Source organism: Suncus etruscus, chromosome 5 (assembly GCF_024139225.1).
Source record: "Suncus etruscus isolate mSunEtr1 chromosome 5, mSunEtr1.pri.cur, whole genome shotgun sequence".
NCBI lineage: Eukaryota > Metazoa > Chordata > Mammalia > Eulipotyphla > Soricidae > Suncus > Suncus etruscus.
In genome coordinates this window covers 50,406,982-50,422,721 of record NC_064852.1, presented here as the reverse complement: position 1 = coordinate 50,422,721, position 15,740 = coordinate 50,406,982, and the positions used below count along the sequence as shown (strand labels likewise).

At 40.0% G+C, this 15,740-nt stretch overlaps 1 protein-coding gene and 1 non-coding gene across 4 annotated transcripts in view; one reads left to right on the top strand and one right to left on the bottom strand.

Moving 5' to 3' along the window:
- FMNL2 (formin like 2) overlaps nt 1–15,740 on the bottom strand; it is a 350,132-nt gene that overhangs the window by 37,909 nt on the left and 296,483 nt on the right. For all 3 annotated transcript variants that reach the window (XM_049773056.1, XM_049773055.1, XM_049773057.1), the window contains 4 exons: nt 12,572–12,646; nt 8,654–8,764; nt 1,897–2,046; nt 52–153 (listed from right to left, as the gene is read on the bottom strand). In XM_049773056.1, coding sequence (XP_049629013.1) covers nt 52–153; nt 1,897–2,046; nt 8,654–8,764; nt 12,572–12,646 — 438 coding nt within the window. The remainder of the gene's footprint in view (nt 1–51; nt 154–1,896; nt 2,047–8,653; nt 8,765–12,571; nt 12,647–15,740) is intronic.
- On the top strand, nt 4,368–4,678 carry LOC126010281 (small nucleolar RNA U85). Its single transcript, XR_007496374.1, has one exon. It is a non-coding gene; the product is annotated as a small nucleolar RNA U85 (small nucleolar RNA).

The window sequence follows — 15,740 nt, the reverse complement described above, 5'->3', positions numbered from 1 at the left end:
ACCACCCAGTCCCGCCACATCTAGCTGGGCAGCTGTCATTGTCACACTTACTCGAACAACATCCAGCTCCTTGTTCCTCTGCATGAGCTGCTTTTCCAGCTCCACGATTTTGGACATGGCTTCGTTCTCTGTGTCTTGCAGCTTTTCTGATAGCTGTTAAGATTTGGAAAAGGAACTTGTGTCACAACCCAGGATACTATGAGCAGGTCCTTGGTTCTCCAAAACATACTCTCCAGCACCATTAAGGATGTGTCAGAGTTCTACATGTATGGTACATGTATTGTACCAGATGTTTCCTGGATATGTTAATATTTCTATTTGTTTGCTTCTTTTGTAGCCACACAAAGGACTTATTTCTGGCTCTGTGCTCAGACATCATTCCTAGCAGTACACAGGAAATCATATGAAGTTGTCAGGAATTGAACTTGGGCCAACCGCATGCAAGGAAAGCACCTTAAAATCTCACTGTACTATTGCTTTGGCCTCAATGTTAACATTCTAACATGAATCTGAATATATGCTCCCAGCCAGACTTTAATACCTCTGCAGTCTTTCATACAACACACACACTAGCTCCTTAGTGTTCTAACTTACACTGTAGTTTCTCCTTTCTGTGGGAACTAGAAGAGCAGAGAACAGAAGAGAAGGGAGAACCAGAGCCTACCATTCCTTCCTTTCTGACAATGATCACAAGAACATAAAATTAGAGAAACAAGATAATAAGAATGACTAGATATTTATATTGTTAGGATTTATATTTATCTTCTTTTTGAAGAGGGCAGATATCAAACTAAGGCCATTAAGGCCTTAGATAAGTATGTATTCTATATCCTGACTCAATTTTTAAAATGAATCTCTGAAAGGAAGAAATAGTTGACTTGCACATATTCTTCCTAAAGATGTGCCAGTTAGGTCCCAGTAGCACCTACAAGAGAAGCTTTGGTTTTCCAACTGGTTTGAGTCATGATGATGCCCTCTCCTAAAGTGATGAGGAAGGTGAAGGATAACAAGCATATTAAAATTCCTAAATAAAGACACAGCAGAGAACTATGCAAAAGGAAAAACACTTCTTTCAAAAAGAGAAGACTCTTATCACAATTAAGGACTCTCTTAAACAGAATACATCATAGATGAATAGGGTTGAGTTTTATTGGGGGTGGGTGGCTGCCAAATAGTTCTGGATATGGAGTGGGGAAATCTAAGAGTCCCTCCTGGCAAGAACTGGTCAACCGGGCTGGCAGTTCAATATGAAGGTCCACAGAAGCAATGCTGCTTGCAACCTGTATCAACCAGAGTCACCTCAGCAGTGCTCTGGGCCTCCAGAGCCAAATGTAAATGCTCAGAGTACCATGTGGGGCCGGGTACTAAAACAGGCTGCACCTTAACCCCTTTGGCATCTCCTTAACTCTAAAGCTGGGGGGTTACTTCTAAGAAATACCACTTTCATCCTGAATCGGCTGAGTGCAAGGTCAACACCCTACCACTGTGCTAGCTCTTCAGCCCCAAGAAATACCACTTTCAATTAAGTCTTGCAATATTCAAATATTTGTTCAGTAATGAACAACAAATGACCTCTGAAAGTTCAGGGGTTACTCCTAACAGGCTCAGGGGACCATATAGGATGCTGGGATTTAAACTGAGGTCCATCCTGTATTGGCCACATGCAAGGCAAATGCCTTACTTCTGTACTATTGCGCTGGCCCTTAGATTCAACTTCTTAAATTCATATCCTACCTCTTTTACAAGAACCTCAAGTAGAACAGACAGCTCTGTTTTAAGTTGTAGGTCACTCCTTTACTCAAAATCCTTTCATTTACTACCATGACAGCAAATGCTTATTGCGCTTTACACTCAGTTGAAGCTTAAGCAATTTTTTCTTTCCTAAGATATAGTTACATGAGAAATGTTTTCTTCCAGTTCTTCCACCCTCTCCAAGGCTGCGTTCTTGGTTTCAGCATCCTCTAGCAGAGCTCCCACATCAAACACGTTGTCCAGGTAAGCCTGAATCTGTACCTGCAGCTTGTCACTCTCTGTGTGTTTCAGCTTCTAAAATATCAAAATGCAAGAGTAAATGGTGTTAGAAATTTGGTGAAAACAAAGCATCATACACAAAAGCTTACATGTTTTCCTTTGTACCAACAGTCTTTTCCCACTAGATGGCTTAAGAGAACATAGCTCTTAAAAGAATTTTTTTTCCTTCTTAAAAAAAATTATGAAATGCCTGGGACTAGTGTGATATTACAGTGGATACCATTTGTTCTGCATATGTCCGACTGGCACCACATATTGTACCCTGAGATTGCCAGGAGAGATCTTTGAGCAAAGACCCAGAAGTAAGCCTGAGCACCAAAGGATGTGACCAGAAATTTTTTAACTAAAAGTAATTATTATTAATTAACTAAAATAATTATTAAATGTTTAAGTGGATACCACCAAACTACTTTCTGATTAATTCATTCTCTGTCTCTCTGTCTCTCTCTGTCTCTCTCTGTCTCTCTCTCTCTGTCTCTCTCTCTCTGTCTCTCTCTCTGTCTCTGTCTCTGTCTCTCTCTCTCTCTCTCTCTCTCTCTCTCTCTCTCTCTCTCTCTCTCTCTCTCGTTTTTTGAGCCACAACCACGCAGTACTCAGGGGTTACTCCTGGCTCTCCACTCAGAAATCAACTCCAGGCAGGATCAGGGGCCCATATTGCATGCTGGGGATCGAACATGAGTGTTATGTTACACCTTATTTTACCTTTGTATGTTTGTTTACAACTTGGATTTCTCCAAAACAGAAATTGTCTTACTTGTAAAATGGGTTGGACTGGCTCAGGATAGCCTTACTGCCCCATTCAAGGGTGGTTTCTGTACTCAATAAAAAATGGCAGGTATCTGGCTCTCCATGAGGTAGAAGACTGACAGACTACACGTTTGACCATCAGCTTGGTTTGGATTATTTCATGTGCAACCCTGATTCAGCCTTGTTCACCTGGGGTTGGAGACAAGGTGCATGGGGTGGTTTTATAACCCAAGTAGGCAAAGTGCAAGGCAGATGCCCTATTCTCTGTACTATCAATTGCTTTAGCTCCAGGTTTTTCTTTTATCTTTTTCTTTAATTTTATATTGATTAATACTCTCTCCCCAATATGAACATGTTTCTTCTCCATTCCTTCCTATTGATACATTCCTCAAGTTAGATATATTCCTAACTAAAACAAGCTGATACAGGTGAATTGACTATCAACAAACTACAGGGAAATACATGTAGAAGAGCCTGTGGATGGTATCTTGCAGGATTGACACTTAAGAGTCTTGGAGCTTATTTTGATGCAAATGGAGCTCATCTCCATAATTACTTATTTAAGATAAATACCTCCACTAGAAGAGCAAAGACCCTCAAAAACACACAATAGAACAAGCTCCCTATTTACCTCTGCCTGCCCCAGGGCCAGATGCTCTGAAAGTTTTTGGGTTGGTATTTTTTTTTGTGTGTGTGTATTTGGGTCATATTCAGCAGTGCTCAGGGGTTACTCCTGGCTCTGCACTCAGAAATCACCCCTGGCAGGCCTGGGGGATCATATGAGATGCCAGGATTTGAACTACCGTTCTTCTGCATGCAAGGCAAACCTACCTCTATGCTATCTTTCCGGCCCCTGAAGAAAGTTCTTTTTTTTTTTTTTTTTTTTGGTTTTTGGGCCACACCCGGCAGTGTTCAGGGGTTACTCCTGGTGTCTGCTCAGAAATAGCTCCTGGCAGGCATGAGGGACCATATGGGACACCGGGATTCGAACCAACCACCTTTGGTCCTAGATCAGTTGCTTGCAAGGCAAACACCGCCGTGCTATCTCTCCGGGCCCTGAAGAAAGTTCTTATATAAAATTAGGGACACAGCAATAATTCTTCCTCACAAGTGACTAAGTCTTGACTGTCCCTAAGGATCACATGATTGGCAATAATAGTAATAGCCACCTATATATGTCAATAAGTACTATTTTTTTTAATAAATCAATAGTAATCTATGGGGGACCAGAGCAATAGCAAAGCGTCAGGGCATTTGTCTTGCAGGTGATCAACCTAGGAAGGACCCAAATTCAGTTCCTGGATCCTATATGGTCTCCAGAACTTGTCAGAAGCGATTTCTGAGAGCGGAGCCAGGAGTAACCCCTAAGCCCCACTGGGTGTGACCCAAAAACAAAAAACAAAGCAAACAAAAAACAGTAGCCTATGGTACTGGACTTTTACAATTTAATAAAGTATTTCTGTATTATATGACTGTAACATTATTCTTCTAGCCATCTCTACTAGGGTCCAAAACAAGCAGGCCAAGAGAACTATGGAATTATAAAAATTTCTTCAAGATTTTTCTTTTCTTTTTTTTTTTTTTCAAATACCATGATCAAGTCTAGGACCTCTTATAAGTGAGACATGAGCCCTACCACTAAATTAAATTCCAGTTTTTTTTTTAAAGAAGATTTTAACAATACAGAGCTCTGTGTGTTCACTGTAAGCGCAGACCAACAAGATAATCTTCCTACTTTTGAACGAACTGTCTTTACTAGAGGCTGTTCTTCCAGTTGTCAGGGAGAAACTGGTAACTGGAGTGAGACAGTAGGGACATGGTTTATTTGGTGCTCCTGAAGGACTTGGCTTGTGTTGTGACCACTGAGACATGAACACAGATATTTGGTAATCTGATGGCAAAAAAAAGAAAGAAAATAAAGAAAGAAAGAAAGAAAGAAAGAAAGAAAGAAAGAAAGAAAGAAAGAAAGAAAGAAAGAAAGAAAGAAAGGAAGGAAGGAAGGAAGGAAGGAAGGAAGGAAGGAAGGAAGGAAGGAAGGAAGGAAGGAAGGAAGGAAGGAAGGAAGGAAGGAAGGAAGGAAAGAAGGAAAAAAGAAAGAAAGGAAGGAAAAAAGAAAGAAAGGAAGGAAGGAAGGAAGAAAGAAAGAGAGGAAGAAAGAAAGAAAGAAAGAAAGAAAGAAAGAAAGAAAGAAAGAAAGAAAGAAAGAAAGAAAGAAAGAAAGAAAGAAAGAAAGAAAGAAAGAAAGAAAGAAAGAAAGAAAGAAAGAAAGAAAGAAAGAAAGAAAGAAAGAAAGAAAGAAAGAAAGGAAGGAAGGAAGAAAGAAAGAAAGGAAGAAAGGAAGAGAGGAAGGAAGGAAGGGAGGAAGGAAGGAAGGAAGAAAGGAAGGAAGGAAGAAAGGAAGGAAGGAAGGAAAAAAGAAAGAAAGGAAGGAAGGAAGAAAGAAAGGAAGAAAGGAAGGAAGGAAGGAAAAAAGAAAGGAAGGAAGGAAGGAAGGAAGGAAGGAAGGAAGGAAGAAGGAAGGAAGGAAGGAAGAAAGAGAGAGAGAGAGAGAGAAAGAAAGAAAGAAAGAAAGAAAGAAAGAAAGAGAGAGAGAGAGAAAGAAATAAAGAAAGAAAGAAACAAAGAAAGAAAGAAAGAAGAAAGAAAGAAAGAAAGAAAGAAAGAAGAAGAAGAAGAAGAAAGAAAGAAAGAAAAGAAAGAAAGAAAGAAAGAAAGAAAGAAAGAAAGAAAGAAAGAAAGAAAGAAAGAAAGAAAGAAAGAAAGAAAGAAAGAAAGAAAGAAAGAAAGAAAGAAAGAAAGAAAGAAAGAAAGAAAGAAAGAAAGAAAGAAAGAAAGAAAGAAAGAAAGAAAGAAAGAAAGAAAGAAAGAAAGAAAGAAAGAAAGAAAGAAAGAAAGAAAGAAAGAAAGAAAGAAAGAAAGAAAGAAAGAAAGAAAGAAAGAAAGAAAGAAAGAAAGAAAGAAAGAAAAAGAAAGAGGGCCCGGAGAGAGAGCACAGCGGCGTTTGCCTTGCAAGCAGCCGATCCAGGACCAAAGGTGGTTGGTTCGAATCCCGGTGTCCCATATGGTCCCCCGTGCCTGCCAGGAGCTATTTCTGAGCAGACAGCCAGGAGCAACCCCTGAGCAACGCCGGGTGTGACCCAAAAACCAAAAAAAAAAAAAAAAAAAAAAGAAAGAAAGAAGATTTTTGAAGAGAATTCCATCCCATATAAATTCTCAAGAAATTCTTTATTTTTTTCCTGAGATCTAATTAGGAATTCTACAGCTTGGGACATACTGTTTGGTTTAGAACACACTATAATAGTATTGGAGTCAGCACTAGTTATTCAGAGAAAGATATGGCGTGGAGAGATAAAAAAGTAGAAAAGTAGGTTTGTCACAAAATTATGAAAAGTGAAGAGCAGGTGTTAAAAGACATTTTTAACCTACCATTGAATTTTCTTCCAGAGGTAGCTCCCTATAGTTAGCCAAAATTGACTCCATGTATCATTAATTATTCTTGAGGAGATGAAGGGTAGAGTGGAGCTGGTTTTGAGGCATACCTTGTGATGTCCAAGGTTACTCCTGACTCTATATTCAGGGATCACTCTTACCTTTTTGTTTTTGGGGGTCTATACCCAGTGGTGCTCAGGTTCTGGTTTTGCTCTCAGAAATTACTTCTAGCTGGCTCAGGAGACCATTTAGGATGCTGTAGATCAAATCTAGGTTGGCCATGTGCAAGGCAAAAGCCCTACACACTGTGCCATCACTCTTGCCCCCACAGGAATCACTCTTGACAGCATTTGGGGAACTTATATGGTTCCAGAGATCAAACTGGCATTGGCCATGTACAAGGAAAATGCCTTACTTTACTTGTGTAGAATCTCTATAGAGCCCCAACAATTAGTGATCTTATATACCTAATTCTTGTTCAAATATTGTTATTCTTAGAGCCTGTGGGGAAAGAAATGAGACAAATTTGATCTTAAAGAATAATACCTCCCAGGAAAATTCTGTCTCAGGTTTTAGGGGGTCATTAAGTAAGGACATAATTCAGACTTTTCTGTGGAAAACTTTTCTGTAAAATTCTATCAGTTCTCTACGAATATAGTCTTCTCTACTGAACTGTAGGCACTACATGATTCAGGCAAACCATGGGTTAAGTGGGAATTAGGTTTTTGGTGGACTGGCAGGAAATTTTTGCAACCCATAGTTGAAAACCAATTGCCTTGAACAACATTAAGCCTCTTCACTCAAGGGCAATTCTGCTGGTCTGATAAACAGGACCATGAACTCAAGAGTAATCCATCCTGTGATTTTGCAATAAACTAAGGGTGCATAGTCTGTGCAATTCCCTGGCTCCACTCTTACTAATGATGGACAATTGAATTATAGAGTTTCTAGAAAAAGTCCATGCTCTCTTCTTTATGGCAAGAAACATCTGTGGAGTGGGGTGTGTGTGTGTGTGTGTGTGTGTGTGTGTGTGTGTGTGTGTGTGTCAATTTTGGCCCTAGTACTAAAGGCTTTCTAAAATAAATGGGCCAACCATTCCTATATAGCAAGGGTGGCGAACAAGTTACAAAGAGCCAAAATTTTAAACTGTGAGAGTCAGAGAGCCACACCACACAGTGACCTGCCAAAACAGTCAAACACTCACACAAAAGCATATAATGTTAACAATAATCTATTTAACACATATTGCATTTTCCCATTTGGAGTGAGGGTCACAATCCTGCAGTGATGGTGAGGGTGTGCTGCGTCCACCACAATAAGAACTAATGGCAAGATGTGACCCAACATGTGCCACACGGGTCCCCCGCTTGCTGGCCCGTGCAGTTGTTTCCGAGGGCTGGGAGACGGGATGGCGTGCTCAGAGATCTCTCCTCAGAGGTCCCTCCTCAGAAGTAGCAGAAGAAAATCCAAACTTGGCAAAGAGCCACAGTATACAAAATAATGAGAAGAGGCAAAGAGCCCCATTCATTTTGGCCAGGAACCGCATGTGGCTCGAGAGCCACATGTTCGCCACCCCTGCTATATAGTAGAGAAAACAAAAGTGCCTAGCAGTAAAGGTCAAGCTGTGTGCACACAAACAGCTACTTATTCAAGTCCATTTACAATTTTCACATCAACTTTCTGCTTCTTGACTAAAGATCTTCAGGGAAGTGTCTGAGCACTTCTGCCAGGGAGCTAGGAAAAAGACACTTTAGAACCTCTTTTCTCCCAAGACCTAAAAGGGGAAGTTCTAAGCCACAAACACTTTAAGAAGAATTTACAATTCCATAAGGAAGTCTCCAGAGTCCATTTCCTCATTAATATTTTTATACTCTGAGCATTTATTCATCACTCTAGAGCAGACTTGGTTTGACTTTTCTTGCCCAGATGGAGTCCCTAGAGTAAGCAAGAATGTGAATTGCCTAATAGCCCAGATGAAGAGAGCAGTGAGATTTGACCCAGACAAAGTGAGAAAGCAAAGACAAACTTCAACAAGGCCACAAGAGTTCATCTGACTCTGGTACTAACAGGCTGCTAGCAAAAGACAGGACACATAAAGAATCCAGTTTCTCTGGCCAACTGTGTAGCATGAAGCTTTTCTTTTTTTTTTTTTTTTTTTTTGGTTTTTGGGTCACACCCGGCAGTGCTCAGGGGTTACTCCTGGCTGTCTGCTCAGAAATCGCTCCCGGCAGGCACGGGGGACCATATGGGATGCCGCGATTTCAACCAGGGACCTTCTGCATGAAAGGCAAACGCCTTACCACCATGCTATTTCTCCGCCCCATGAAGCTTTTTTTTTTATACTTGCATGACAATTGCTGTCTACAGAGAACTCTGAGTGTTCTTTAGTCATATAGAAGTGACTTGATGATTAGCAGTTAAGTAAAAGAGCTGCAGCCATACTTACATCCAAGTATTCATCCAGGCCTAACTTGGTAAATTCATATTGGAGGTGAACTCTGAAATTCATGTCCTCAACTGAATGGACCACAATATTAATAAACTGCATGGATGCCACCTGAAATAAAAATATCAATGGATTAGATGGACTTCAGAGCTGCTTTCCCAATTTAGTTATACATATATGCTTCTAATTTCACAAGCCTAAGCTTACTTGTTCAATTTTCTTCCCCTTTACTTTGTATTTCATTGGACAGTTAACAATATTTATATTTTGGAGGCTGGTGATAGTACAGAGGGTAGGACTCTTGCCTCACATCAGCAGACCCAGGTTTGACCTTCAATACCAAATATGGTCCCCTGAGCACTCTCAGAAAGCTCACTGAGCTCAGAGCCAGGAGTAAGCCCTGAGTACTGGCAGGTGTGACCCCAAACAAAACCAACCAACTACCCCCCAAACAAAATATAAACTTTTATATTTTTATGGGGGTTTATGCTTAGAGACTGGTTCTGTGCTCAGGGAATCATAGGCAGCAATTGAAATGGTGGCCTCAAGAAAGGTGAGTAAGCCTGTACTGTATCTCTGGTCCTTACTTACATATATTTTCTTCAATTCAAAAGCAAGAGAGGTACCTAATAAGAGTTCACTTCACATTGCCTATGTTGCTTCCATTAAGAAGAAAGAGAGTGGGGCCGGAGAGGTAGCATGGAGGTAAGGCATTTGCCCTTCATACAGGAGGTCATCGGTTCGAATTCCGGCGCCCCATATGGTCCCCCGTGCCTACCAGGAGCAATTTCTGAGCCTGGAGCCAGGAATAACGCCTGAGCACTGCCGGATGTGACCCAAAAAGCACAAAAAAAAATGGAAAAACAGAAACATTCATTCATCCTTGCTAGTGAAGATATAAAATAGTGCAGTCACTGAAAGGCTAAATTTGGAGAGACTGAAATGATCTATGTTACACATATACCCAACAGAAGTTAAAATATACATAAGTTTGCTTAGTATAAAAATCTTCTTTTTTTTTTTTTTGTTTTGTTTGTTTGTTTTGAGGCCTTACCCATCAACACACAGGGGTTACTTCTGGCTAATCACTCAGAAATCGCTTCTGGCTTGGGGGACCACATGGGACGTCGGGGGATCGAACTGTGGTCTGTCCTAGGCTAGCGCTTGCAAGGCAGACGCCTTACCTCTGTTGTCACTGCTTCGGCCCTAAAAAATCTTCTAATGGTGATGCTGTCCTTTTAAAATTGTGTAATGGCTAAAAGGGTTCAATGTGACTGCAATTTCAGTAGAATCAAAAAGCAGTGAGACTTGACAAGTACATTAACAGAGCAAGAACACCAGGGATAAAATAAGGAAAGGACAGAGTAAGCTATGAATGAAAGGGAAATCTTCATTCAAAGAGATACAGGGCTAAGTGGCTCCAGCAGCTGTAAAAACAGGAGCCTAGTGCTAACAGATAGTTTTAGCTTTCAAAAAAATCATCTAAAATGCTTTTTGATGTTATAAATCCCAAGTTTTCATCATAGACCATCAAACCCAAAAACCTGCAGGCTCATTGCAGTTGGTACTCTCCAGCTTCCAGCTGAAACTAAAAGGAGTGAATATGTTTCCCTTTTGAAGGCAGAGACAATACATGAGTGATGTCTGGATGCAAAACTGGTAAATGGAACCAAGATTTTTCATGTATTTATCACTAGAACCTTAAACCAAAGCCCCAAATAACAAGAATTAAAATGTCAGTGTAATTCCTTACTTCAAAAGTTTTATCCCTTTTTCCTACTTTTATTTTTTAGCAGGAGAGTTGGCCCTGATTATTTTCCCACTATTTTGCTTTTATCTATTTTTATATCATTGGGGAGAAGAGGGTATCTCAAGCACTGCTCAGTGATATTTGCCCAGTATTTTATGAAACAGACTAACTTGACCTGTTGAGAAGGTTTCTTCTGTCTCACTGATTTTGGAAGCCCTGAGCTCTAAGAGGCATAAAAGGGTTAGAAGTCCACAAACCTATATTTCATGTTTTAAGTCTCTGATGCAATGAAAATGAAAATTTAACCTTAGCACAGGTTTTAGACAATGTGGCATTACTAGAATGGACATTATTTGATCCAGGCTCTAATCAGGGCTCTCAAATTATGGCCTGTGGACCACATGTAGCCCACCGAGGACATTTATCTGGTTCACTGGGTATTTTTGTCTGAGTTATTAGTGGCCCTGTGCACATAAATTGCTCTTGGCAGGCTCAGGGGACCATATGGGATGCCAGGGATACAACCCAGGTTAGTCGTATGCAAGGCAAATGCCCTACTGATTTTCCTATTGCTCAGTCCCCATTTGAGTATTATTGCTGCTGCCTGTCCTTCTTAGCAGCAAATTCATCCCAGGAACATGTGTGTGATGTGCAACGCACTCTCTGACTTCCCTCCTCTCTGTCTCTCGACTCCTCCTCTCAGAGTCTCAGGCATGGATCTTCAAACTATGGCCTGCCAAAAGCAGGCCCATAATTCCCATTGAAATACTGTTAAATTTGATTCAACTTTACTTTTTCTTCATTTTAAATATTTTAAATATTGTATTTATTTAAATTATTAAATATTAAATTATTAAATTAAATATTAAATATTAAATTATTGTATTACTTAAATACTGTATTTATTCCTGGTTTTTTTACTTCAAAATAAGATATGTAAAGTGTGCAGAGGAATTCGTTCATACTATTTTTTAAGCTCTAATCTGTCCCTCCAACAGTCTAAGGGACAGTGAACTGGCTCCCTGTTTTAAAAGTTGGAGAACTCCTGATCTAAATCATCAAGGAGATTAGTTCAGGTAAGAACCCCCAGGGACAATAAATTCCCAAGAACAATTAGATTAACTCCCAAGAGAGCCCGAAGATTGGGTGGACTGAAGAATAATGTTTCTGCAGAAATTCTAGAATAGATATCAACTTCATCCCAGGATTAAGTATTAGGATTAGGGATTCAGAATTGCTCCATTATCTTCTATTTGTTGCTTCAGATAAAGTCCTGCCAGTGAACCCCAAGTTCCTGTTTTAAATTGACCCTTCTAGGAAAACCTGCAGTAGTGCCCTCACAGAATATCACAGTAGGGAAAGACCAGGGAGGGAAATCACCACCGAAAATTAACTGGTAAATACAGTGAGATTATAGTCTGAAAAAGCCACAGGCTGGAGAGTGTACAAAATTCAAAATAATTAAGATCCTTAGTTTCTACTTTAGGAATTCTTAAAGGGGGCTTGGATTATAACCAGTGTCTGCTCTTCCCTTCATCCCAGTTTCCAGTGAACCCTCATCCTAGCATGCAACCATATGCAATGCTAATGATTGAACTAGGAGCGGCCATATGCAAGGCAAACACCTTAACCACTGTACTACTATTCCAGCCTAATCTTAAAAGTTGTATACGGGGGTTTGGGGTGGGGTGGTGGGAGTTGTATACAAAGCTACTAACAGTTAAGGTTGGTGATCCGAGGTATCTGCAAAGGCACTAATTTTCTTTCCCTGAAGGCATTTTTATTTGCTAGAAATACTGATCTACTTTTGATCTTTATTGTATGTAAAGTGTAAAACAAGAAAAAGATACAATAAAGGGGGGAAGACTGAGGAACACTCTATATTGGATATTAAACACAAACATACAAATACCCATTTTTTTGGTCCCTCAAGAACCCAGATTGTAGTACATTATAACATTATAACACAAAACAATCTAAAGCCATAAAATTTATGTAACTCTTTAAACTTGAAGGCATAGTAGTTTTTTTACATTTCCAAGCACATGCATCTTAGTTTAAGTTAACCTACAAATATACATATATTTATGAAAATGTATAAATATGTCTTTATGGGAAAAATACTAAAGCTGAACTGCATTACTGAATGTGGTACTAAAATAGCTTACCATAAAATCTATGTTGTTGTCTTCATTCCTAAAATGTTCCATCAACTTCTCAAAGCGCTGTTTTTCCCCACAAACCTAAAAACACAGATTTTTATTTTCATCATGTATGTGAAATTTCAAACATAAGCATTCCAAAATTAGATGCAGAAATTAGCATTAATAATTATTTCCAGAAAGTCTTGCCTTCCTCCCCATCCCCCACACAGTTATTTACTTCTTTCTCCTCACCCACAAGTTATTAACTTCTTTTTGAGCTAGTTAACTCACAAATAATAACATGAGTCAGGACCAAAAGTGGTTTTTGGTTTCTTTTTTACATACTCTTGATATTTGAAATCTATGGTAAGGCACCTTTCATTCATTGGCTATCTCTGCAGTTACAGTAAATATTTAGCTTCTATTCAGAATCAGCATGTTGCAGGGTTGTTGGTTTTTAAAGATGGTTTTAAAGATGGGAGGAGGGGAAAGGAAACCCAATGATTTCCTTTCACAAGAACACTTATCAGACAGACATGCTAAAAGATGTGTACTATTCAGTATTTAAATTCCTTAAAAATGTGTACTATTCAGTATTTAAATTCCTTAAAAAGCAGGTTCAAAATGTTCATATTCTATCAAAATGAATCAAAATTTCAGAACATAAACTTCAATACACACAGTAAATTTGATCTTCTGTGACTATATTAATCCATTCAAGTTGACTATAGAAATTTGTAGTAACTTATGAAGTAGCAACATAAGCAGCATACGGGTTTAAACAGTTATGTGGCTTTAATTAATTCCTCTGTGGAATAGATAAATGCTAAAAACCCATGGTATCTATCTGTGTACTTGGAAGAACATACATGGAGATGAAAAACCAAGTTGGGTCAAGGTTGCAGCTCCAGGGTAGGGCATATACCCTACATGTGAGGCAAACAACAAACAAACAAACAAACAAAAACAACCTATAGTCGGGGCAAACAACAAACAAACAAACAAAAATACCTATAGTCGGGGCCGGTGAGGTGGCGCTAAAGGTAAAGGTGTCTGCCTTGCAAGCGCTAGCCAAGGAAGGACCGCGTCCCATATGGTCTCCCCAAGCCAGGGGCAATTTCTGAGTGCTTAGCCAGGAGTAACCCCTGAGCAGCAAACGGGTGTGCCCCCCCCACAAAAACAAAACAAAACAAAAAAACCTACAGTCAAAGAAAGACTATGTCACTAACTTTGGCAAGTTATTCCCAAAGAACAGCCTTGCATTTTTGTCAGTGTACATGGTTCCTTCTTTAGATCAAAGGCCTATGTTCAGTGCTACCTTCAGAAACTACTTACCTGAACACTGAGAGGTTGCTACTACACTCTGAGTAAGTAAGGCTGTCTTTCTCATCATAATAGTTTTCATTTTGTGGGGGGGGGCACACCTTGATCCTGGCTCTGCATTTAGCGATCACAACTCAGGGGGACCATAAGGAGTGCCAGAGAGCAAACTTGGGTTAGCTGTGTGCTCCTACCTGCTGTATTATATCAATCTGGCTCCTGGCTAGAATATTTTTTGAATTTACTTTAGGTTTTCTAGGTTTAACTACATATTTTAGTCCCATCTGTGATTCCAGAGGCTGATCTTGAAGTATTGTCCTAAAATGGTATTTCCTAATGTTTTACTATCATTTAATTCTATATTAAATTTCATATATATTATTATATATAATATATTATATATTATTAAACATATATATAAGAAAGCCCTACATAAAGGGAGGAATTGAGACTTATTAGAAGAAGCTAAAAAAAGGTTACAAAAGAACAAGAATTTCAGAAGCTTTAACAGCAGGGAGGTTGGTAAGGGAAAAAACAGGGATGGCTCAGAGTGATAGGACAGTGGTAAAGCATTTGTCTTGCATGTTACCAATCCAGTTCAATCCCCAGTACCCTATATGCTTCTCTGAGCACTGCTAGGTTGATTCCTCAATTCAGATTCAGGAGTAACCACTGAGCACAACTGGGTATGGCACCAACCTATGTAAGAGGGAGGGTGTGTGTGTGTGTGTGTGTGTGTGTGTGTGTGTGTGTGTGTGTGTGTGTGTGTGTGTGTGTGTGTGTGTGTGTGTGTGTGTGTGTGCGCGCGTGTGCACTGCTAGGTTGATTCCTTTTTTTTTTTTTTTCTTTTTTTTTTTTTTTTTGGTTTTTGGGCCACACCCGGTGACGCTCAGGGGTTACTCCTGGCTATGCGCTCAGAAGTTGCTCCTGGCTTGGGGGACCATATGGGATGCCGGGGGATCGAACCGAGGTCCGTCCTAGGTTAGCGCAGGTAAGGCAGGCACCTTACCTTTAGCGCCACCGCCCGGCCCCGCTAGGTTGATTCCTAAATTCAGAGTCAGGAGTAACCGCTGAGCACAACTGGGTATGGCACCAACCTATGTAAGAGGGAGGGTGTGTGTGTGTGTGTGTGTGTGTGTGTGTGTGTGCACTGCTAGGTTGATTCCTAAATTCAGAGTCAGGAGTAACCGCTGAGCACAACTGGGTATGGCACCAACCTATTTAAGAGGGGTGTGTGTGTGTGTGTGTGTGTGTGTGTGTGTGTGTGTGTACCTTCTACTGGAACCACCAAAAGAGGGATGTGTGTGTACTGTGGTAGGGATGGAATCCAGGGCTGAGGGTTACCCCTATTTTACTAGCTTACTCAGGTTTCTTTTAGTAAAAAGTGCTGTGTTATTTTTACTACTTAAGTTTTACAAAGTTCATAAAAGTGGGAGGAAAACAACAACAACCTTGTTCAGTACTACAAAACTCTGAGATTCTAATCCAGGCATGGCAATATAATATGATATTCCCAAACTGGAGAGTCTGGAGGTGTCATGAAAACCAAATTTAGTGAAATGTACTCAGTCAAGCTGCCCTGAAAACCAACCATGGTCAATGCATTAACTGGGCATCTGGCTCACAGCAGTTTTCAAAGTGGCTAATCCTATCCCCGCCCAGATCAAATGAGCCACACCCAGACAAGTCAGATACATTTCCACATCAAGGGGAACTGAAGCAAAAGCACTATTTCTGCCAAAAAGGGGGGGAAAAAACCTAAAGTCTGTTCTCCAACATCTGCAAAAGACATTTCTGAATAGTATGCCAAACATTTCTATCAGTCTGGGCCCTGGACGCAAAAGAAATAGTGGCCAGAAGCTTCTCAAAGAGT